The 26,038-nt window shown below is 40.8% G+C and overlaps 1 protein-coding gene across 9 annotated transcripts in view; it reads right to left on the bottom strand.

Moving 5' to 3' along the window:
- The window catches only part of firrm (fignl1 interacting regulator of recombination and mitosis), an 84,671-nt gene that overhangs the window by 18,960 nt on the left and 39,673 nt on the right, over window positions 1-26,038 (bottom strand). For 6 of the 9 annotated variants that reach the window (XM_060917341.1, XM_060917340.1, XM_060917345.1 and 3 more), the window contains 9 exons: window positions 16,483-16,645; window positions 16,158-16,242; window positions 10,793-10,931; window positions 7,607-7,696; window positions 7,448-7,512; window positions 7,150-7,298; window positions 4,694-4,823; window positions 1,780-1,966; window positions 1,371-1,453 (listed from right to left, as the gene is read on the bottom strand). In XM_060917341.1, the coding sequence (XP_060773324.1) occupies window positions 1,371-1,453; window positions 1,780-1,966; window positions 4,694-4,823; window positions 7,150-7,298; window positions 7,448-7,512; window positions 7,607-7,696; window positions 10,793-10,931; window positions 16,158-16,242; window positions 16,483-16,645 (1,091 nt within the window). Of the gene's footprint in view, window positions 1-1,370; window positions 1,454-1,779; window positions 1,967-4,693; window positions 4,824-6,647; window positions 6,831-7,149; window positions 7,299-7,447; window positions 7,513-7,606; window positions 7,697-10,792; window positions 10,932-16,157; window positions 16,243-16,482; window positions 16,646-26,038 lie in introns of those variants that run through there. The other 3 variants (XM_060917349.1, XM_060917348.1, XM_060917347.1) reach the window with 3 other exon arrangements.

The following is a 26,038-nucleotide window of genomic DNA, read 5'->3' as shown; positions in this document are numbered from 1 at the left end:
TGAGCCCATACAGTGATTTCCACTACAGACACGTGTCTGCTTTTAATGCAGTGTCACCTGAGGACCTGAAGATCATAGGCATTCAATGTCAGTTTTCAGCCTCGTCTCTTGTATCTGGAGATCTCTCCAGATTTTCTGAATCTTTTAATGATATTATATACCATAGATGATGTGATCCCCAAATTCTTTGCAGTTTTCATTGAGGAGCGTTATTCTTAAAATTATTGTACCATTTGCCCACACAGTCTTTTACGGAGTGCTGAACCCCTCCCCATCTTTACTTCTGAGAGACTCAGCCTCTCTGGGATGCTCTTTTTATACCCAAATCATGTTACTGACCTGTTGCCAATTAACCAAATTTGGGTTTTTTTTCTTCATAGCATGAGACAACTTTTTCAGTCTTTTGTTGCCCCTGTCCCAACTTTTCTGAAATGTGCTACTGACATCAAATTCAAAATGAGCATTAATTTAAAACAAACAAAATTTATGTTTCAACATCTGATATGTTGTCTTTGTACTATTTTCAATGAAATATAGGGTTTCCACGATTTGCAAGTCTTCACATTCTGTTTTTATTTATGCTTTACACAACATCCCAAGGGCGGCACGGTGGTGTAGTGGTTAGCGCTGTCGCCTCACAGCAAGAAGGTCCTGGGTTCGAGCCCCGGGGCCGGCGAGGGCCTTTCTGTGTGGAGTTTGCATGTTCTCCCCGTGTCCGCGTGGGTTTCCTCCGGGTGCTCCGGTTTCCCCCACAGTCCAAAGACATGCAGGTTAGGTAAACTGGTGACTCTAAATTGACCATAGGTGTGAGTGTGAATGGTTGTCTGTGTCTATGTGTCAGCCCTGTGATGACCTGGCGACTTGTCCAGGGTGTACCCCGCCTTTCGCCCGTAGTCAGCTGGGATAGGCTCCAGCTTGCCTGCGACCCTGTAGAAGGATAAAGCGGCTAGAGATAATGAGATGAGATGACAACATCCCAACTTTTTTGGAATTGGGGTTGTAGATTAAACTACTCTACTTTTGAAAACTAGAAACTAGTTACTGCTTCAAGTACAGAGATTGGTTAACTTGGCTGAACATGACTCCTGTAATTAAAATGAATTCCCATTCCATGACCACAACACCATGTTCTTGAACTATATGATTACTGAAATCAGTCCCAGGCAAAATATTTTTTGTAACTGTATTTTACACAGGCTTTCCATCCAGGAAATCCAGGAACGACTTTATTGGGGGGGGGGAACCCACCAACTTATTCATAAGAAAACTACATAAATAACATATGAAACACACGTTGATTGATTGTGTAGCTGACTCAATGGGAGTTATGGAAACTTTGCAGTCACTGCTGGGTGTGTGCACACACTCACCGTGCCAGGAAGCACCAGACGTCAGTGGCTAATACGGCTGTCTGGGTGTCTGACTGGAGCACAGCACCCAACAATGACCGCTCCTAACAACAACAGAGAGAAAGAGACTACACTTCACCATGTGCACAGATGTGACATCCATCAATCCATTTCTGTGCACAGAGTAGATCCCAGATGCCAAACCCTGCTCCTGTATAGTGACGGTTCATGGTTTGGATACCCCTACACCGTTACATTATACTGTACCTAGGTGGGTCTATTCTACGTTAGTGAGTATCCACATCAGGAGGACTCACAAGTGGATCTTGATCCAGATTTGTAGGATGTAAGGTGTTACCAGCACAAGAATCTTTGCAAGATTCCTGGAACCCAGGAGCAGGTACCAGCTGTAGTGCAGTACTGTACTAACCAGCCTCGGGAAGTGTTGAGCGGGCAGTGCTGCCACACAGCCACACAGATGTACACACACATGCTGGTGCAGGCTCACTGTGCCCTGAGCCTGGCCATGAAACATCACCCCAGGCAACTGTACAGGGACAGTCCGTTCTACCATGCAGTGACGGAAACTCAGAAAAACTGCTTCAAATATGGACAACCTGGGGGGGGTTAACAAGAGAATTCAGGGTTCCTGCACAGTTTTCATTTCAAAAGTTCCATACTTTTTCCATACTCAAGTTTCCAGACTTCACGAAACATTTTTCAGACCATATTTGACACCACAGTACAAATAACTAGATGCTTATTATTTAAATAAATTATTTTAAAATCTAACTGTTAACATGCATCTTAGATTGAGAGTATGTAAACTAGTATGTTGCCAAATAATTGCCAGAAGCAAGCAAGTAATTGCTGACAGTAATTCTTTTCATAGGGCCAAAAATTTCTAGTGGCTCTTTGCAACTGGGAATGTTCACATATAAAAAGATCTGAATTACTTTATTTCATTGGAATTGATTTCACTGTACAACCCCAATTTCAAAAAAGTTGGGATGCTGTATAAAATGTAAATAAAAACAGAATGCAATGATTTGCAAAACCTTTTCAACTTGTATTTAAACCTTTTCAACTTTTCTGTAATACGAAGACAAAATATTTAAATGTTCAAACTGATCAACTTGTGTGTGTGTGTGTGTGTGTCCATGCAACATGCTTCAAAAAAGTTGGGACAGGGGGCGTGTTTACCACTGCATTACATCACCTTTTCTTTTAACAACACTCTGTAACTGAGAACTGAGGACACTAATTGCTGAAGTTTTGAAGGTGAAATTCTTTCCTGTTCTTGCTTGACACATGACTTCACTTGCTCCACGGTCCAGGGTCTCTGTTGTATTTTACACTTCATAATACGCCATACATTTTCAGTGTGAGGCAGGCAGGCCAGTTTAGCACCTGCACTCTCACTACAAAGCCAGGCTGTCATTACACGTGGAGAATGTGGCTTGTCATTGTCTTGCTTGAATAATAAGCAGGGATGATCATGAAAAGATGCCTTCTGGATGGCAGCATGTTGCTCCAAAACCTGCATGTACCCTTTAGCATTAATGGAGCCTTCACAGATGTGCAAGTTACTCATGCCAAGGGCACCATCCCCCCCATGCCACACACACGCCATTACAGATGCTGGCTTCTGAACTTCGTTACCAGGACAATCTCGATGGTCCTTTTCTTCTTTAGCCCAGAGGACACAACATTCATAATTTCCAAAAAACAATTCAAAATGTGGACTCATCAGACCACAGCACATTTTTCCACTTTGCATCAGTCCATATCAGCTGAACTCAGGTCTGAAGAATTCAGCAGCGTTTCTGAATGTTGTTGATATTTGACTTTCACTTTGTATGGTAGATGCAACAATGAACTGTGCTTACCAACAGGGGTTTTCCAAAGTGTTCCAGAACCCATGTAGTAAGAAGAAGAAACCTTTATTTGTCACATGCTCACTTCAAGCACAGTGAAATTCCTCCTCTGCATTTAACCCATCTGAAGCAGTGAACACATGCGCGCACACACCCAGAGCAGTGGGCAGCCACACACAGCGCCCGGGGAGTAGTCAGGGGTTAGGTACCTTGCTCAAGGGCACCTCAGCCCAAGGCCGCCCCAAGTCAACCTAACTGCATGTCTTTGGACTGTGGGGGAAACCGGAGCACCCGGAGGAAACCCACGCAGACACGGGGAGAACATGCAAATGCCGGCCGCTGGGTTCAAACCCAGAACCATCTTGCTGTGAGGCGACCGTGCTAACCACTACACCACCGTGCCGTGTCCTTTGTACAATTATGTTGGTTTTTAATGCAGTGCTGTCTGAGGAATTGAAGGTCATGGGTATTCAATGTTGGTTTTCAGCCTTGCCCCTAATGTGCAGAGATTTCTCTGGAAGGTTAGGCTGTGCAGAGCCACTGTATTGCTCATGTTCACTTTACTGTATAAGAATGAACACCTTGCTCCAGCTGTCAAATTATTATTTTTTTTTTTGGAAATGAAATGAGCATGCTGCAGGGTTTTTGACCTCTGCATTCAAACACCGAGTCCTGCTGAATGTCCCCCCCCCTTCCCATTTTCCTTCCAAGTTTAGAAATTTCTCTAGTTTTTTCCCCTCCGATGATTAATTAATTACTTTAGGTAAATTTAAAAACCTCATGTCCTTGTTTTGCTCAAAACGACTTGCACATCCAAAAATGCAGCAGAACCTTCCCATACCAATCAATAATAATTAACTTGGCTGAATGAAGCCTGACAAGCATGCTCCCTGTCGTAGCGGCGTAGTTACCATTGCTGTGGAGTCACGTGATAGCGCAAAGCCTCTATTAGCCTGTTTCCCTGTGGAATGTTCCAAACAGGTGCATTTTGAGCATTTAACAACTTTTCCAGTCTTTTGTTACCCTTGGCCCAACTTTTTTGGATCTTGTTGGAAGCATCTAATTCAGAAGTGTATATTTATAAAAAAAAAAAAAATAGTTTATCAGTTTGAACATTAACCATCTTGTATTGTATTCTATTGAATAAAGGTTAAAAAAAAAGATTTGCAAATAATCGCACTGTTTATTTATGTTTTACACAGCATCCCAACTTTTGGAATTGGGGTTGTATTTATATTTTATATATTAGATTTATGAAGTAAGTGGAGTTTCTTGTGTAAAAAGGTTTAACTGTGAAGTGCTTCAGTTTGTGTATGTAAAATAAATGCATAATGTAGGACTACTGCTAATCATTCTGGAAAAGTACAAAATTATTGTATAATAACATTTGAAAGCAAATTTTTTTTTAAAGAATTGTACAGACCCACATAAGTCTTTTTCAACAACCATTAAATCTTAATAGCACACCTGTGTGTTTCCTCTGAGAACTGACTACCATCATACCAGAGACAAAGCGTCTCATCTGTCTGGGTGCAGAGCTTCCCAAACACATTCACCAGCAGAAGACACTGGGGCAGAGCAAGCTCCGGACTGTATTCTAAACACAGAGTCAGACAACAAAATTTTACCAAATACTGTGAGATACATACACACACACACACACACACACACACACACACACACAATCTGTAGTCGCTTATTCTGTACAGGGTCGCAGGCAAGCTGGAGCCTGTCCCAGCTGACTAGGGGCAAGGCAGGGTACACCCTGGACAAGTCACCAGGTCATCGCAGGGATATACAGTGGGGCAAAAAAGTATTTAGTCAGTCACCAATTGTGCAAGTTCTCCCACTTAAAAAGATGAGAGAGGCCTGTAATTTTCATCATAGGTATACCTCAACTATGAGAGACAAAATGAGAAAGAAAAATCCAGAAAATCACACTGTCGGATTTTTAAAGAATTTATTTGCAAATTATGGTGGAAAATAAGTATTTGGTCAATAACAAAAGTTCATCTCAATACTTTGTTATATACCCTTTGTTGGCAATGACAGAGGTCAAACGTTTTCTGTAAGTCTTCACAAGATTTTCACACACTGTTGCTGGTATTTTGGCCCATTCCTCCATGCAGATCTCCTCTAGAGCAGTGATGTTTTGGGGCTGTCGCTGGGCAACACGGACTTTCAACTCCCTCCAAAGATTTTCTATGGGGTTGAGATCTGGAGACTGGCTAGGCCACTCCAGGACCTTGAAATGCTTCTTACGAAGCCACTCCTTCGTTGCCCGGGCGGTGTGTTTGGGATCATTGTCATGCTGAAAGACCTAGTTTCATCTTCAATGCCCTTGCTGATGGAAGGAGGTTTTCACTCAAAATCTCATGATACATGGCCCCATTCATTCTTTCCTTTACATGGATCAGTCGTCCTGGTCCCTTTGCAGAAAAACAGCCCCAAAGCATGATGCTTCCACCCCCATGCTTCACAGTAAGTATGGTATTCTTTGGATGCAACTCAGCATTCTTTCTCCTCCAAACACGACAAGTTGAGTTTTTACCAAAAAGTTCTATTTTGGTTTCATCTGACCATATGAAATTCTCCCAATCCTCTTCTGGATCATCCAAATGCTCTCTAGCAAACTTCAGATGGGCCTGGAGTCCTGGACACGTACTGGCTTAAGCAGGGGGACACATCTGGCACTGCAGGATTTGAGTCCCTGACGGCGTAGTGTGTTACTGATGGTAGCCTTTGTTACTTTGGTACCAGCTCTCTGCAGGTCATTCACTAGGTCCCCCCGTGTGGTTCTGGGATTTTTGCTCACCGTTCTTGTGATCATTTTGACCCCACGGGGTGAGATCTTGCGTGGAGCCCCAGATCGAGGGAGATTATTATTAGATGCAACAATGAACTGTGCTTACTTGTATGTCTTCCATTTTCTAATAATTGCTCCCACAGTTGATTTCTTCACACCAAGCTGCTTACCTTTTGCAGATTCAGTCTTCTCAGCCTGGTGCAGGTCTACAATTTTGTTTCTGGTGTCCTTTGACAGCTCTTTGGTCTTGGCCATAGTGGAGTTTGGAGTGTGACTGTTTGAGGTTGTGGACAGGTGTCTTTTATACTGATAACGAGTTCAAACAGGTGCCATTAATACAGGTAATGAGTGGAGGACAGAGGAGCCTCTTAAAGAAGTTACAGGTCTGTGAGAGCCAGAAATCTTGCTTGTTTGTAGGTGACCAAATACTTATTTTACTGAGGAATTTACCAATTAATTCATTAAAAATCCTACAATGTGATTTCCTGGATTCTTTCCCCCCATTCTGTCTCTCATAGTTGAAGTGTTCCTATGATGAAAATTGCAGGCCTCTCTCATCTTTTTAAGTGGGAGAAATTGCACAATTGGTGGCTGACTAAATACTTTTTTGCCCCACTGTACACACACAAAAATCTACAGCTGCCAAGCTTTAACCCATTCTTCCACAAAAAAATTAGCAGAATGAACTCTAACACAACGTAATTTAGAACATGTAACTACAGGATGACTGAAGGCAACTTATCTTCAGCACAAAATTTGCCAATACAATAGGGCAGAGATCATTACTGGCACATTGTCCTGAGAGAAAAAACACAGGATACACATTTAGCAAACTGTCATGACTGATCAGTGGAGTTTAAAAATATCTCTAACACTTTTATGCACACACAAGGACAGTGTGTGTCCCTGACTGACAGGAATAGCACTATATTAAATGACCAGAGACCTTGGCTCTTTGCAAGCCATCCACAAATCATTCTCCAATGGCAGTCTCCTTTTCCTGATCCCATTCAAATGACGCCAAATATCTGATCTAACACAACTATTGCTGAGCTCCATGGTTCATAATTGATGCATTGTTGAGGTAAGTCCTGAGAAAGGACTGCTGTGGCCTTACTCTGGGCAGGGGTCAGAACACACTCAACAAAAGGCCTCATGGGTAAAAGCTGCGTCAGCATGGCATCCATTGGAACTAAAACACCACTACTCAGCTCTTCAACCAGGACAACCGGCACAGATGGGGCTGAGGTACAAGGAGGAAATTTACTGGAGATGGAAAAGAAAGAAAATGTGGTGGGGGGGGGAAGCAAAGAATAATTTAGTACTGAAAATGAATATAACTGGCTAAAGAGTGGTCTGAATATTACTACACAGCAAATGGCCTATCTAGTGCTACTTAATAATACTGAGATTACCTGAGGATTTGAAGGTACAGCTGGTGAAAACGACTACAGAACTTTGAAAGAAATGGATTAAATTCCTGTTAATGAAAAGAAAAATATAACTATAAATCTATAATTATCAACAAGTTATAATATCATCTATTAATTTACTAATAAAGTGCCTGTCAGTACCTTTATGTAATGGACCAATGTGTTGGTAAAAAACCTGCACATCTTTGTGGTTTTCTGGAAAACCTTGTATTCAGGGCATTGCAATATTTCCTTTCAAAGAGTAAAATAAATAAATAAATAAATAAATAATAAACAAACACACACACACCAAAAAAAAACATGTGGTTTAGTTCCCAACACAACATGCAAATTATCTGTCACACCACTACATCTCCATTCACACTGCAGTAAAATCCACACAAAGTCTGACTGAAATAGGAATAAAACCATACTAGATACGGTCCATGCAAAAAGAATACATAAACAATGAGAAATTAAAAAATGTATAGACACGTGCACACACATGCACAAAACTCCAAATCAGAAAAATTTTGGACGGTATGTGGAAATGAAAACTGAAAACAAGGATTTGTAAATAATCTTTGACCTGTATTGCACTCAAAACAATACAACAGCACGTTATTTGATGTTTTACCTCGTGAATTTTATTGCTTTTTTTTTTTTCAAAATAAACACTTATTTCAATTTTGATTCTTGCAACATATTAAAAAAAGTTGGGAGGGTAAAACATTTACCACTTTATAATGTTTCCCTTCCTTCACACAACACTTAAGATGTTTAGGAACTGAAGACACCAAGTGATGAAGCATCTCTGGTGCTATTTTGTCCCGTTCTTCCTGCAAACAGGTCTTAATAGGGGAGCTGCCCTAAAGGTTAGAGAAGCAGCTTTGGGACCAAAAGGTCACTGGTTTGAGTCCCTGAACAAGCAAGAAAATGTGTGGGTAGGGGGAGTGAATCAATAGCACATTTCCCTCCTTCTACTTCCATGGCTGAAGTGCCCTTGAGCAAGGCACCTAACCCCCAACTGTTCCCCAGGTGCTGCAGCGCAGCTGACTACTGCTCTAAGCACGTGTGTTCACTGCTTCAGATGGATAAAATGCTGAGAAAAAATAAAATAATTATATGAGTGATTCCACGCTTATGGGTACTGAAATGGGGACATGAACTTATTCACCTAAAACCATTTCTTTTTTTACCAATCAGGTCACAAAACATGTAATCTTTAATGAATGATATGTTAAAAGATAACTTTAATTTTCTGAGATGTAATAAAAACATATTTATATGCCAAAGTCAAGCCTATGAGTTCCAAAATTATGTCTGTTACATTACTTCTGTTACGATTGTCCATCTCGCGTCTGTTACAAATTAATTACAATCTAACTATATACCATGTTAATCTTATTGAAAGAATGTGTATGTTTATTCTACTACACATGTTTATTAATTATATTTGCTAAAACATCACCTTCCTATGTTTCAAAAAGTAATTCTACATTGTTAAAATTGAGAATATATATGTCCACAACACTTCTGTTACGTTCTGACTTTGGCATATAAATATGTTTTTATTACATCTCAGAAAATTAAAGTTATCTTTTAACATATCATTCATTAAAGATTACGTTTTGTGACCTGATGGTAAAAAAAAGAAATGGTTTTAGGTGAATTTTTAAAAATAAGTTAATGTCCCCATAAGCGTGGAATCACTCATATATATATATATATATATATATATATATATATATATATATATATATATATATATATTCACTGTGCTCCAATGTATATGTGACAAATAAAGACATTACATTAAAGGCATTTAGCAGACACTCTTATCTAGAGCAACATGTAACATACCCAAAGCAGCCTGGGGAGCAGTTGGAGGTTGGGTGCCCTTGCTCAAGGGCACTTCAGCCATTCCTGCTGGTCCAGGGAATCGAATTGGCAACCTTTTGGTCCCAAAGCTGCCACTTTAACCACCAGGTCATGGCTCCCTTTCTTCTTAAGGTGTGCAACAGTATGGGCCATCATTATAATTTTCGTTTCAAAATTCACCATACATTCTCTACTGGGGACAGAGAAGACAAGCACCCTCTTTCTCCACAGCCATGCCTTTTTAATGTGTACAGAATGTGATTTTGCATTATCTTGTTGAAATATCCCTGGAAAAGGTGTCATCTTGAAGGTAGTACATGTTGCTCCAAAATCTCAGTATACTTTTCCGCATTAATGCTGCCATCACAGAAGTGTAAGTTACCTTCGCCAAGGGCACTGACATAACCCCATATCATGGCAGACCCTGGCTTTCGGACTTATTGCTGGAAACAGTCTGGATGGTCCTTTTCATCTTTGGTTTGAAGCACATGGCATCCACACCTTCCAAAAAAGACCTGCAATACTGATTTTATTCTGACTACAATACACATTTCTACTGTGTGACGGTCCATCCCAGATGCCTCAGCCCACAAAGACAACGATGGTGCTTCTGGACCCAGTTAACATAAGGTTTCCTTTTTTGCACAGTAAAGTTTTAACTGGCATTTATGGATGTAACTTTGTATTGTAGAGCTTGACAAAGGTTTGCCAAAGTATTCCTGAGCCCATGTGGTTATATCAGCTATAGATGAATGATGGTTCTTGATGCGGTGCCATGTGAGGGATCAGAGATCACAGGTGTTCAGCTTAGGCTTGTGCCCTTGCGCTTTACGCATCGAAATTCCTCCAGATTCCTTGAATAGTTCAAATGATATTATGCACTGCAGAGGGTGAAATATCCAAATCCCTTCAGATCTTTCTTTGAGTAACATCGTTTTTAAACATTTCAATACTTTTCTCATGTACTTGTTGACAAACTGGAGATACTTGGCCCATCTTTGCTCCTCAAAGACTAGGCCTTTCCTGGATATGGATTTTTTACCCAATCATGATTAGAATCACCTGTTGACATCACCTAGTTCAAATCACTTCATTACATGAAATAGCTTGAGTTCATGTTGCCTGCAATGAAATACAAGTCAAAGTAAATTTAGAAAATCACTGCTTTCTTTTTTATTTGCATTTTCCATACTATCCTGACTTTTTCTGATATGTGTGTGTGTGTGTGTGTGTGTGTGTGTGTGTGTGTGTGTGTGTGTGTGTGTGTGTGTGAGAGAGAGAGAGAGAGAGAGAGTGTGAGTGAGTGAGTGAGTGAGTGAGTGAGTGAATCCAGCACTACTGGATTCTACTGTTGGTCACACGTCCACTTTTTAGTCAAATTCTTCCTTAAAGGGGCCTGCTGTGGACTCATGTGTCTCTGATTTAATAAATGTTGAGCACAAGACCTATGGACAGGTCCAAGTGTACCTTCAGATCTGACTGCTGCATCTGCTCTGCCATCTCCAGAGAGTTCTGCAAAGAGGCCAGCAGGTCCTCACACAAAAAAGTAACGAGGTCACTGTGCCGCAAGTGCTCCTCCACCAGAGACTGGTATTTCACACTTTGCCTAGAAACAAAATGGTTAATGAATTCTTGATAAATGTAGAAAATTTAGAGCATAGACCGTAAATCAATTCAAACACCAAACTAGAAAGAATAGAGCAGCTGCACTCTCACACGCTGCCATTATTCAATTGAATTATGAAGATATATATATTTTTTTTTAAAGAGATTTTTTCATCTTTATTGGATAGGACAGTGTAGAGACAGGAAATGAGAGGGAGAGAGAGACGGGGAGGAATCGGGAAATGACCTCGGGTCAGAATCGAACCCGGGTCCCCGGATTTATGGTATGGCGCCTTATCCACCTGAGCCACGACGCCCCCAAATTATGAAGATATTTTAAGTTCGTTTCTTAGACAAGGATTTTTTTTAAGCTTGTTACCTCGTTAACAGTTTCGGCGAGAATCTCCCGCCTTCTTCAGAAACAGTCACCAGATGTCGAGTGGTGACGTGCCTTATCAGCTGATGTTGCGTTACGGAGGCATGAACGTCCCGCCCAATTTGACAGATATTAAAAATAAGTTATGGAGAAGATTGTGCCAAAGAGGTACGCTACCTGGAAAAGCTAGGAAAAAAACTGGCGCGACAAAGAAACCATCTCCGCTTCAATCTCCGCTGCCGAGACGAAGGCGTCATTCCAGCAAGCCTCTACATAAAAAATCCGATACCAACAAGAAACGCGGAAAGGACCATCGAAAAAGCGCGAATGACTCTGGTAAGAGAAAGAATCAGATGCACGACTAACAAAATAAATTTAAACACAGAAATAGCACAAAGAAAACAAGATTTCAAACGCCGGTTCAAATTCAGCAGTGAAATGGAAAAAAATATGGAAGAACATTTGAATGCAATACAAGAACAAGAGTTTTCAAAAACAAAAACACGCCATATTAAAAAACTGAACAGACTTATCAGTAAGAAACAAAATAAATGCAAGGACAAGCAAACAAACGAAAAATGGATTTGCAACCTGTCTAAACACACACTAACAACAGCAGAACGCACTATACTCTCACGGGGACTAAACTATGCCATCACACCAAATAAAATCCCGAATGAAGAATTCGTATTAGCCACGGAACTAGCGTGCAATATGATACAGGACCAAGGACAGAAAGCCGCATTAAGGAACGAAATAGCAGGCATCCTCACCTCAGCTAAACCGCCACCCAGAAACATAACCAAACAGGAAATGGAAGCCATCAGAACACTTACAAAGAACAAGAAAATAACAATATTACCGGCTGATAAAGGGAGGACCACGGTTATCATGGACACTAATCAATATGAAAAACAAATGAATGAAATGCTCACGGACCCAAACACATATGAAGTATTAAAAAAAGACCCGACGGAGGAAAAGAAAAAAAGACTAAAGCTATTACTCAAGCCGTTACTGGACGACAACAAAATCGATAAACAAACATACAACCACTTCATCCCCACAGCAAACATCACCCCCCGGATATACGGCACACCGAAAATTCATAAACCCGGAGCACCACTAAGACCCATAGTAGACAGTATAGGATCAGTTACCTACAACCTTTCCAAGACACTGGCAGACATAATCAAACCACTCCTCGGACTTACGGAATACCACTGCAAAAACTCAAAACAACTGGCGAAAGAATTAAAGGAAATCAAGATAAAAAAGGATGAAATGTTTGTATCGCATGACGTCATATCCCTCTTTACAAAAACACCGGTCACAAACACTCTCAACATAGTAGAAAACCGGTTAAAAGCAGACAACCCTGAAAAAACGCACAAAACTTACAGTACAGGACATAACAAAACTATTACATTTCATATCCACTTCCACATATTTCCAATTTAGATGCATAATCTATAGACAAAAAGAGGGATTTGCAATGGGGGACCCGCTATCTGCCACTCTATGTAACTTTTTTATGGAGGATCTGGAAACCCAAGCCATAGAAACAGCACCAGATGACTGCAAACCCATTTTCTGGAAACGATATGTTGATGACATTCTCGAAATAACCAAAACAGGCCACACACAACAATTCACGGATCATTTAAACTCCATAGACAAGACAGGCAACATCAAATTCACACACGAAGAGGAAACGGACAAGACAATAGCTTTTTTGGACTTAAAAATACACCACACAGAATAAGGGAACATTAGAATTACAACATACAGAAAACCTACACACACCGACCAATATCTTCTCTGGACATCTGAACATCCCATCGCACACAAAATGTCAGTAATCAGAACACTATACGACCGAGCACAGAGCATCACAGAGGAGACAGACAGACAGGAGGAGGACCAACACATCCAACAGGCATTAAAAAACTGCCAATATCCACCGTGGGCAATTCGGAAAGGGAAATTACAGACACAAATAAAAGAAAAAAACAAACAAACAAGAAAAAACACCGAAAAAACAAACCGGGGCTTTGTCACACTACCATACATAAAAGGAGTCACAGAACGCATCCAACGATCCATGAGGAAATACCACATCAATACCCCGGTCAAACCATACAAGAACCTCCGACAGCTGCTAGTTCACCCCAAAGACAAAATACAACTGGACAATAAATGCAACGTCATATATGAAATCCCTTGCCGTTCATGTAATAAAGTCTATATTGGTGAAACGGGCAGATGCTTCCATACTCGAAGGAAAGAACACCAAATAGAGTGTGAAAAAGAAACAACAAAAAGACTCACAAGATCCGAAAAAGAAAAAGCAAACCAAGAAAACCTAAAATCAGCCATTTCAGATCACTGCAAACGACATAATCATATAATGAATTGGGAGGAGGCCAGAGTCATTCGCGCTGAAGAAAATAGATTCCAGCGTTGGATTTTAGAGGCAGTGGAGATACGTAAGCGGGCGCAGAGGACGATGAACCGGGATGAGGGAGCGTACGCGCTGTCGCACACCTGGAGCGCCGTCCTGGAGGAGCGACCTGACAGCAGGAGGCGTGAACTACCTGTCAAATTGGGCGGGACGTTCACGCCTCCGTAACGCAACATCAGCTGATAAGGCACGTCACCACTCGACATCTGGTGACTGTTTCTGAAGAAGGCGGGAGATTCTCGCCGAAACTGTTAACGAGATAACAAGCTTAAAAAAAATCCTTGTCTAAGAAACGAACTTAAAATATCTGCAATAGTTAGACATAATGAACATCCACTACATATGAATTATGAAGAATTATTAATTATTCTTCAATGTCCTGTTGGCAATTTTAATATAATTGTATACATTTACAATAATAATAAAAAAGACAATTTGATTCAAAATGTAGAAGGCGCAAATTCCAAATTAAACCTATAGTTTATCACTGCAGTGATGTTGGAGGCCAAGCACCAAATGTAAGAAATTTGTAGGTTATTAAAGCAACAGTTTTCAGAGGCAGCATTCTCATCTCATCTCATTATCTCTAGCCGCTTTATCCTGTTCTACAGGGGAGGCAGCATTCTAAAAGGGTTTAAAACACCACCACCAGACACTTATTAGTCTTTCAAAAAGCCCGGTCCTGGGAAACCTTCTTGGCATGTAGGGGCCATATGGCAAAATACATAATAAATGTTTATTAAAATGATTAGTGTGAATTGTCCCTGAATACTCAGACACACTGTGTGAACAAGTTTTAGGCCACACCAGCTGCTTCGGAGATGCAGCAAATTCAAGCTTAATATTGTGTAGATCCCCCTTGTGTTGCCAGAACAATTCTGACCTGTTGAGACCTGGACTCCAACTTCTGAAGGTGTGCTGTGGTCTCTGGCACCATGACGTTAACAGCAAATCCTTTAAGTCTTGTAAGTTGTGATCTTGGGCCTCCATGGATCAGACTTGCTTGTCCAGCACATCAGACAAACGCTCTATTGGATTGAGATCTGAGGAATTTGGAGGCCGAGTCAACACAAAGAACTCTGTGCCATGTTTCTCAAACCATTCTTGTAAAATTTTTGGACCCAAAGTTTCCCAGCAGAACATCACACTGCCTCCACCAGCTTGCCGCCTTCTTATAGAGTATCCTGGTGCCATCTCTTCTCCAGGTTTGCGATGCATACACATCCAGCTGTCCACATAAGAAAATTTGATTCATTAGACCAGTCCACCTTCTTCCATTGCTCCATGGTCCAGTTCTGATTCTCACGTGCCCATTGTATAAGCTTTCAGCAGTGGACAAGGGTCAGCATGGACACACTGACCGGTCTGCAGCTACGCAGCTCCATACACAGAAAGCTGCAATGCATTGTTTTTTCCTGATACTCTTTTATCATAACCAGCATTAACACTTTCAGCAATTTGTGCTACAATAGCTCTTCTGTGGGACTGGACTAGATGGGCTAGCTTTTGCTCCCCACGTGCATCAATGAACCTTGTGCATCCATGACCCTGTTGTTGGTTCTGGATTTTAAATGATCTGGTCCATGTGTCTAGCCATCACAATTTGGCTCTTGTCAAAGACACTCAAATCCTTATGCTTGTCCATTTTTCCTGCTTCCAACACATCAACTTTGAGAACTGACTGTTCACTTGCTGCCTAATATCCTAATATAATATATGGACATGAGTATTTTACTGGGAAATACGTCACTCATATTTTTCATACAAACTACATCTGGGATATGCAGATCCATAACTATGACAAATCTCTATATGTCACTCATGAGGAAAATCAGTGATTTTTTTTTATAAATTTGGGTACTTTTTGTTTATGAATGTCTATATAATTAAAAGAACATCACACATTGGCTTGAAGATATGAAGTTTATCCTTCTTGTGCTGAAAAACTCGTTTTTCATATGGAATACATCGCAGAGCCGAGTGACATATTTTCCGATATTTCACTCTGATGACGTCACTTCCAGTGTTTTACCACTGACTTGACACGTGCTGTCAAAGTGGCAAACAGGTTCAAAATTAAAAACTCTCTTAATTAACTTGCAATTTTTTTGTGTGGATGTGTCCATATAATATAAAGAACGATTTTTAGGGTGAGTGAAAAACCTCAGTCTGCAAAAGTAGGCTTTTCATATATATTTGGAACTTGTTAAAATACAAAACCAGGAGTTAACAGCATAAAACTGAAGTCAAAGAAGAAGATGGATAAATGGAGCAGAAACAGAGTGCATCATAGCAGCATGTTTCGTTACTATTAATTTAAATAGCCAAACATGACAGAAAGAACAAAATAAATAGTAGCAATAGTAATTTAGGTAATTTTTACTCACTTGATGATGAATTTCCATGTGTTAGCATGCAGGGCAATATCCAGATTGGATATAACTGAGCATATGTCCAGCAAACTGTGAATCACTGCACAAGAAAATAAAAACTATACTGTCTTCCAATTAAAAAAAAAAAAAAAAGTGTCAAAGTTTGATTCCCATCAAAACCCACCAGGAGGTCCAGACTTGCATTCATCTGTCTTGTAACTACATATCTTTTACTACTAGCTTCAGTGGAATAAATTAATTACAAATAATATCTTAAAAGAATATTTAGAAGCAAGTCAGGCATAAGGCTTAAAAGGAAAAAAAACTCCGATGGACTCACCTGTGACTATATCAGATATTTCCTCTTCAGAGGCACTGTTTTCCAGGCTGATCTTGTCCAGCAGCTCCATCAGGCACTTCTGGAGGGAGTACGCTTCTCTGAACAGGCCCTGTAGCAGATCCCCCACGAGTGACAGTCTCCCGCTGTATACAATCTCACTATCCTACAAACCAAACTGTAAATCAGTTGTAGACAAATCACACTGCACTATAAAATTTTAGCAAATCATTTCCATGGAGACGTGTTCTTTCAAGATGTTCAAATCTGAATGAGATTTGAGTCTGACTAATGCTGCAATTCATAATTCCCGATGTGCAACCAGGAAAAACCAAAAGAAACACTCCCTCAACTGAGAATTCCTACTCAGGGTTGTCTCCTCAACTCCAAGTTCCTTTGTGTTCAGCAAATGTCGTCAGCTCTGCACAGCCAGTCACCTCTCATCTTTAAATTAATCTTACTGCAACATATGTTACAGTAAGACTGCATCTAGGGATTTCGTGAAATCCCGGAGACTTTCACGGAATTCGTAAAATCACTGTTTCACTGAGAAATTTCACAAAATCATGAAAAATTCTGGAGATTTCACATAATTACTGAAACAATGCTCCAGTGATTTCACAAAATCCCTTATTGCAATTTATTTGTAGGAGATTCTTCGTTATTTCAGTGATCAGGCTCCTTTTGTCAAAGTTTCTACTGGATATACAGTATTAGATGTTTTATGTATCGAGCCACAGGTTTTCAAAGACAAGGTTTTGGAATTAACTTTATCCATAACTCATCATACACTTTATAGCATAGTGTAGCTGAAGGATTCGCAGGTGAGAACACCTGCCAGGGACCATGACGTGAATGCTCCTTCAATGGCCCCTCCATCTCAGAGCTAACCCAGACAAAACATAAATATGCGCTTTTTATCAGATTAGTTGGTATGGTAAACGGCTACAGCACATCACCAAGCCTGTCTACTTAGGGGTTACACTTGTTCGGTCCTTCACATACAAGGACCACATCACCAAGACCAGGGTGAAGGTGGGATCAAGGAATAGTATCCTTAGGAAGTTGACCAATACCAAGTGAGGTGAAGATGCTCAGACAATCCATATTACAGCTCTGGCTTTATGCTTCTCTACAGTGGAGTATGCTTCACTGGTCTGGAGTAGATCAGCTCATGCCACCAAAATTGACCCAGCTTTGAATGCTGCCTGCTGGGCTGTCACTGGCTGCATGAAACCCATGAAGGTAGACGACCTTTACTTGCTGTGTGGCATCACACCCCCTAGCATTAGAAGGACTGTTGCATCCCAGAAAGAGAAATTGAAACAGGAAAAAGTGACCCTCGCCACCCTCTTTTCAACCATGTGCCAACAGGAAAGAGGCTGAAATCAAGACACAGCTTCATACATTCTGCTGAGCCACTGAACAACAGCCCTCACAACCAGCAACTGTCCCTGTGGACCAAACATCTTGCCCAAGCACCGCACAGGGTGCCCATCAGCCCTAAAAAAAAACCCTTCCCCCTGGCTCCAGCAAAACATGGCCCTTCTGGTCATGTCTTAACCATATGAAAACTGCTGTAGGCCATTGCAAAACCAATCTAGTGAAGTGAGGGTATAGAGAGAATGACAACACCAGCTGCCTGTGTGAAGAGTAGCAGACTATGCAACATCTACTAGTTTGTCCACATCTACCAGATCCCTGTACCCAAGAAGACCTGGAAGCATTGTCCCCCTGTGTGAAACAATGCATCCTACACTGGATAGGGACAGTTTAATCTAAAGTTGTAGTGACTCGTGAAGAAGATATACTTTATGTACAACATGAACTTTATTTAATCACCCATCACACACATTATGTACAACATTATAAAATAAAATGCTTTGGACAGCACTATTGTCCAAATTCTACACATACATTATTACACTACAATGTATCTGTAAGCACTGATCTACATGCATCTTACACAATCATAACTACAAGACGTAGTTACTGTTTGACAAAGGATAATTCTTATTTTGACATGGAAGACTGCTGCGACACCTGCTGTTACAAAGTGTCTTTGGTGTGTAGCACTTGCAGCCTGTTTGTCAGACACTGTTTCTCGCCTTTACTGCAGTCACAGTGGAAGAACCCTTGTCCACCAGAAGCTATAGTGTTGAAAGCTTGACGAAGGGTAAATGGTACACTGTGTTAACATCAGAGTCATTTAAAGGTCACTGTGGACAGAGATCAAACTGAGCCCTAGAATACTGTACTTTGTGCTCAGATACCCAGCCTTCACTGCAATTCTGTACGTCATGTTCATCCCAATCTACAATAATGGCAACTAGCCTTAATGCCAGGCATTGCCCGAATCCCCGATTTGCCCAACCAAGATGCCCGGGCAGAAATATTTTAGCGAGTTAGGCATGTTCAGGCACACCTATGGTGGGCTTCTTTAAGCACAAAAATGATTTTTGAGCGAGTACATTACAAAAAACAAGACGTATTAACCAGCATCCTCGCCTCCCCTGTGATCATCATTGTTTTTTTCTTTCCAATTTGTAATGGCGATTCCGATTGGCTCGCTTCAGGCGCACATGCGCATGTGTGTGCATGTTCTTAAAGTGGTGCATATAGTGTTTACCATCCCCCTATCAAGTAGCTTCTGTGACCGGGGATTCTCAACAGTCAAAAGAATCAAAAGCGACTGAAGATCGCACACGCGCGCACACAGAGCACACTCGTACACACAGAGAGAACACAGAGAGAGAGAGAGAGAGAGAGAGAGAGAGAGAGAGACGTTTGTGGGTAATTATATGGATCTGTGATGCCTACTGGAAGAAGCAGGGAGGATTGGGAATCAAGTGGCAGTTGTTTGTTTACACCTGATACCAAAACTTGTAGCGTCCTAGCAACCATCGCAAAGACACGGACAAAAAGCCCAGAAACTCCTATTTACCCAGGCAAAAACGATACAGGCTTTATCTTGTGTTCTGAGCCACATATAAAAAGTTGTACTCCTCCATGCTCTTCCAGGTTTTCATCTGTGTCCCCATGTAGAACGATGTCTGCAGCACCAGGTAGTTTGAGATGTCGGGGAACTCAACAGATGGATAATTTTCCAACTCATAATGAACTTTATTTAAACACAATGCATTGATCAGCAGAGCTGGTAGGGTCGTGTATGTACAGAGAGAAATAATTACAAAAAACACTAAAATATACACAATCTTTTGAAAAAAATAAACAATCTGTTGATTATCTTCACATTAAGTTAATTAATAGTATACTGTACATAACTATTGTCTTTGTATTTAGTTATGGCTACAATATGATCAAATTTTATTCTACTAATGTCAAATTTAGGTGGTAAATTTCTCTTTCATAGGAAAAATTCTTTGTTAACATGTAAGGATCTATTCCACTGAGTGGTTTCTATATCCACTTCTTTTGAGTGTACGCCTTGGTTGTAATAACCTGCTTGTTGGCTGTATACAAACATGGCAATAAGTTCTTGTGCTAATGGATCACACTCCACTTTTGGATCATTCATCCCTTTTGATTGAGAATGCCCTGCATGCATGGTTTGGCTTCAGGCACATCTATACAGTTTTAAATACAATACCTACAATCTAAAAATTTGTTTTTACTGCATTTATTTAAATTCCCATCTGTAACAGGGAGTGATGCTGCATCCCATTAATACACTTTACAATAGATTATTAAATTCTAGATGAGATGAAAGACACATCTCATGGATGTGCTGGGACACATCATCAGTGATGTAACCTGGAGTCATCGGGAGTTTCAACATCATACACCCTCTCCCAGGCGACCCAGTCAGGATTGATCAGACCCCAGCTTGCGTCCCAGCAGCATTGATCCACAGATCCGCCCTCTTAATCCAAAGCCACCTTGTGGCTTTCTCTATGGCTTCTGCTGTATTCTGCATGGCTTTCTAGAAGGCTTTTCCATAGCTTATTTGGGTTTCTCCCTCACAGGAGATACAGGCTGGAATGCTAACCCTTCCTGACCAGATTGCCATCTTCCCGAGCTGCCAACCGTCTCTCCAGTAGTCACTAAACTGTTCTTGGTTGTCACCCAGTCTTTTCCTTGGTGTTACTGGCTCTGCCAGTGATTAAATTGTAATAGAATAGATGAGCCAAAATAATTGGGGATTTTTTTTAATGGGCTCCGACTCTGTACAAGTATGAACAGGTGGGCCTTAAAGCAGAAAAGGCTGAAAACCCCTGCTCTACAGGGCCCAGATCTTGATGCATATGATGTTGTTATAGGCAAAACAAAGTGCATTTTGTGTCCTAAATGCTATATAAAAAGACATACATGTACTCATACTGTACGTATGTCTTACATATATGATATTGATTTACAGTGGATATAAAAAAGTGTATACACCCCGTTAAAATGATAGGTTTTTCTGATGTAAAAAAAAAAAAAAAAGAGGGACCACGATAAATTATTTCAAAACTTCTCCCACTTTTAATGTGACCTATAACCTGTACAATTCAATTGAAAAACAAAACAAATCTGTTAGGGGGGAAAGCATTTTAAAAAATGCACAATAAAACTGGTTGCACAAGTGTGAACACCTTTAAACTAATACTTTGTTGAAGCACCTTTTGATTTAATTACAGCATTCACTCTTTTTGGGTAGGAGTCTATCAGCCTACCACATCTAGACTTGGCAATATTTGCCCACTCTTCTTTGCAAAAGCGCTCCAAATCTGTCAGATTGCGAGGGCATCTCTTGTGCACAGCCCTCTTCAGGTCACCCCACAGATTTTCAATTGGATTTAGGTCTGGGCTCTGGCTGGACCATTCCAAAACTTTTTTGGGATCATTGTCATGCTGAAAGATGAAATTTCTCTTCATCTTCAGCTTTCTAGAAGACACCTGAAGGTTTTGGGCCAAAATTGACTGGTATTTAGAACTGTTCATAATTCCCTCCACCTTGACTAAAGCCCCTGTTCCAGCTGAAGAAAAACAACCCCAAAACATGATGCTACCACCACCATGCTTCACCGTGGGTATGGGGTTCTTTTGGTGTTGTTTTTGCACCAAACATATCCTTTGGAATTGTGGCCAAAAAGTTCAACCTTGGATTCATCAGACCATGACACATTTTCCTACATGCTTTTGGGAGAGTTGATGTATTATTTTGCAAAATTTAGCCGGGCCTGGATGTTTTTCTTTGACCCTACCCCATAGTCCAGACATATGGAAAATACAAGAGATTGTTGTCACATGTAGTACACAACCAGTACTTGCAGGAATTTCTGGCAGCTCCTTCAGTGTTGCTGTAGGCCTATTGGCAGCCTCCCTGACCAGTTTTCGTCTTGTCTTTTCATCAATTTTGGCGAGACATCCAATTCTCAGTAATGTCACCGTTGTCCCATATTTTCTCCACTTCTTGATGACTGCCTTGACTGTACTCCATGGTAATATCTAATGGCGTGGAAATTTTTTGTACCCTTCTCCTGACTGATACCTTTCAACAATGAGAACCCTTTGATGCTTTGTAAGCTCTCTGCAAACCATGGCTTTTGCTGGAGGATGCAACTTAGTAAATGTCTGAACTTTATTTGGGGTGAATCAGAGTCATTTTAACTGATGGCAGGTGTGAACCCAAAAAGACTGAATGCTGTAATTAAATCAAAAGGTGCTTCAACAAAGTATTAGTTTAAGGGTGTGCACACTTATGCAACTAGCTTATTGTACGTTTTTTATTTATGTTTTTCCCCCTAACAGATTTGTTTGTTTTTAAATTGAATTGTACAGGTTATAGGTCACATAAAATTTGGGAAAAGTTTTGAAATTATTTATCGTGGTCATTTTTTTTTACATCAGAAAAATCTATCATTTTAACGGGGTGTGTATACTTTTTATATCCACTGTATGTTTCATGTTTTCAGGACTTGTCTTGTTCTTCTGTTGCAGAAATAAATGCTTTTTTAAAAATATATACTTTAAAAACATGTACTTTTCTCTAAATAACTCAATTATACCCCTAGAAAACATAAGCATTGCCTTGAACCGTGTGCTTGAAAACTTGCCGAAATACTGCAAAATTTTAGGGAAAAAGGAAATTCAAGGGAGGGCAAAATTTTTTTGAGGCCATTTGCCGTGTAGGGCAAAAGGTGTCAAAAGTTAACGTTGAAGCCTGGCCAAGTATGTTTCTTGGGTCACTTCTACCCCTGTCAACCATGGGAACAGCAACAGTATCTCCAGCTTCACTAGCCTTTAAAATTAACAAGGGAGCACTTGACCATCCTTTCTGCTTGGGATAACTGAGACTCACGTGCTCTTTTACGCTGATCACTGATGTCTTGAAGCCACTTGTCCATGGGTGAAGAACTCAACTGAGGAGGGTTGTGATGATGGTACAGTGCAGGAGCCTGGAAGCTTGTGGAAAGCTGGCTGGTGGCAGAAAGTGGCAGTGGCTGGGTGGTTGCAGGTGGTGATGGTGGCAGGAGGTGGTGGTAGTGGCTTGTTGGGCCTCAGGATAACAAACTTCGTGAGGTGGCACTAGATCATGGTTTATGACCTGAACTATCTTTGTGGGGATGACTGCATGTTGATAAGATCAACTTGACCATGAGAGTTAAATTCGATGGACAGATTAGGCTTGACGAGAACACCTGTAGTCTTGGGATGCTTCCTCCTCTCTTGACACACAAGGCAGTATGACTTGGAGTTCAACAGCATCTTTTGTGATGTTGGCATACTTTTGCTCAAGATGTTTCAGCATCAGGTCATGACCACCATGGCCAGTTGCAACGTGAGCCTTGCTGATGATATCATAGGTGTCTTCTATGGTGGCATAGTAGATGGGCCAATCTTCTGCTGACTTTCTCCTCTTAAGAAGCTTCTCCACAGCACCACACTAAAGTACTTCATACTTCTTTAGGATGTAATACTGGTGATGTGACTCTGCAGTGGAAATTTCAGCTGCTTTTCTCAGATCCGCAAACGGTCTTCTAGTACACCTCTTTAGAAATTAGATATTTCTCACATTGAGAATACATATTGAGCAATACAATGGCACTTGTGTCAAGGGGTGGGATATATAAGGCAGCAAGAGAACAGTCAATTCTCCAAGTTGATGTGTTGGAAGCAGGAAAAATGGGCAAGTGTAAGGATCTGAGTGACTTTGACAATTTATTCCAATTTATCATGCCAAAAGAGTTAAAAAGAAAAAAGTTTTGAGGGAGAAAAAGAAGGGTTCAATTCTGGCTTTAGTGGCAGAAGGATACAGTGGGCATTAGATTGCTCCCATCCTCAAAATTTCAAAAGACAGCAGTTCATAAGAACAAGGTCAAGCAGCAGACATTAGGGACAACAAAGTTATAGACTGGCTGAAGGTGAAAACAACTCTCCACTGACTGGGATGATCATCAACTTCTTCAAATGTCACTCAACAACCGTAGGATGACATCAAGTGACCTCCAAAAATAATGGCAAATGGCAGCTGGCATTAAGTGCACAGCAAGGACGGTTTGAAACAGCCTCCTATGGGCAGGCTTAAACTCATGCACAGCTAGAAAAAAAAAGCCCTTCATCAATAAGAATCAAAGGAGAGCCAGGCTGAGGATTGCTAAAGACCAAAAGGATTGGACCATAGAGGACTGGAGTAAGGTCGTCATCTCTGAGGAGTCCAAATTTCATCTTTTCCCATCACCTAGTCATCTAAAGGTTAGGCGGAGACCTGGGGAGGCCTACAAGCCATAGTGTCTCGCACCCAGTGTGAAATTTGGTGGAGAATTGGTGATGATCTGATGGTGCTTCAGCAAGGCTGGAATGGGGCAGATTTTTGTTTGCGAAGGACACATGAATCAAGCCATGTACAAGGTTATACTGGAAGAAAACTTGCTTCCTTCTACTCTGACAATGTTCCCTAGCTCTAAGGATTGGGTTTTCCAGCAGGACAATGCTCCATGCCACATAGCCAGGTCAGTCAAGGCGTGGATGGAGGACAACAAGATCAAGACCCTGTCATGGCCAGGCCAATCTACAGACCTGAATCCCACTGAAAACCTCTGGAATATGATCAAGAGGAAGATGGATGGTCAGAAGCCATCAAACAAAGCTGAGCTGATTGAATTTTTGCACCAGGAATAGCATGAAGTCACCCAAGAACAAAGTGAAAAAAAGACAGGTGGAAAGCATGCCAAGATGCATGAAAGCCATGATAAAATGTCAGGGATATTCCACCAAATATTGACTTCTGAACTCAAAGTTCAAACATTAGTATTGTGTTTAAAATTCAATATGATCTTGATTTCTATGCATTATTCAAGGTCTGAAAACACCATCTTTGTTATTTTGACCAGTTGTCATTTTCTGCAATTAAATGCTTAGTTGCAGAAAATTTAATTTTATGTGGAATTTGGGAGAAATGGTCAGTAGTTTATGGAATAAAACAAAAATGTTCATGTTCCTCAAACACATACCTATAAATGGTGAAACCAGAGAAACTTTTGCAGTGGTCTCATTTTTTTCCAAAGCTGTATATACCAGCACTGTTGCTTCACAGCAAGAAGGTCCTGGGTTCGAGCCCAGCAGCTGACGAGGGCCTTTCTGTGTGGAGTTTGCATGTTCTCCCCGTGACTGCGTGGGTTTCCTCCGGGTGCTCTGGTTTCTCCCACAGTCCAAAGACATGCAGGTTAGGCTAATTGGAGGCTCTAAATTGACCGTAGGTGTGAACGTGAGTATGAATGGTTGTTTGTCTCCATGCGTTAGCCCTGCGATGACCTGGCGACTCATTCAGGGTGTACCCCACCTCTCGCCCGTAGTCAGCTGGGATAGGCTCCAGCTTGACTGCGACTCTGTACAGGATAAGCGGCTACAGAGAACGGATGGATGGATGTTATTCATTTCACCCATCAATGGTGTTAATGTTATGGCTGATCAGTGTATAGTCACTATATATATATATATATATATATATATATATATATATATATATATATATATATATATAGTGACTATACACTGATCAGCCATAACATTAACACCATTGATGGGTGAAATGAATAACATCCATCCATCCGTTATCTGTAGCCGCTTATCCTGTACAGAGTCGCAGTACACATGTACACATAGACACAAGTGTTTAACTGGGGAAATATGCCACTCATTTTTCATATGAACTACATCCAAAAAAATTTTTTTTAAATATTTTTTTACTTGTGTGGTTTGATATGTCCTCTTTTGCTGCTATCCACTGTGCTGCTGCAAACAGGAAATTTCCCCACTGTGGGATAATAAAGGTCTTCTTATCTTATCTGGGACATCGAGAACTACAGACATATTTAAATAATATTAACTGGCTTTGAGTGGCCTTTCAGATATAGTCCATTCAGCTAGCATGATGCTGAACTCATCTTCGACTCTTTCAGTATCATGCTAGCTGAATGGAATATATCTGAAAGGCCACTCAAAGCCAGCCAATACTATTATTATACATACACACCCTCTTCATATCAACATTCTCGAAGGCCAACGCTAGCCTACCCATGACTAAGTGATGTTAGCGCAGCAGTACAGTCACCTT

This window comes from Neoarius graeffei, chromosome 3 (genome assembly GCF_027579695.1).
Source record: "Neoarius graeffei isolate fNeoGra1 chromosome 3, fNeoGra1.pri, whole genome shotgun sequence".
NCBI classification, from domain to species: domain Eukaryota; kingdom Metazoa; phylum Chordata; class Actinopteri; order Siluriformes; family Ariidae; genus Neoarius; species Neoarius graeffei.
Note: the sequence above shows the minus strand (reverse complement) of the source record. Positions and strands in the feature narration are given on the sequence as shown.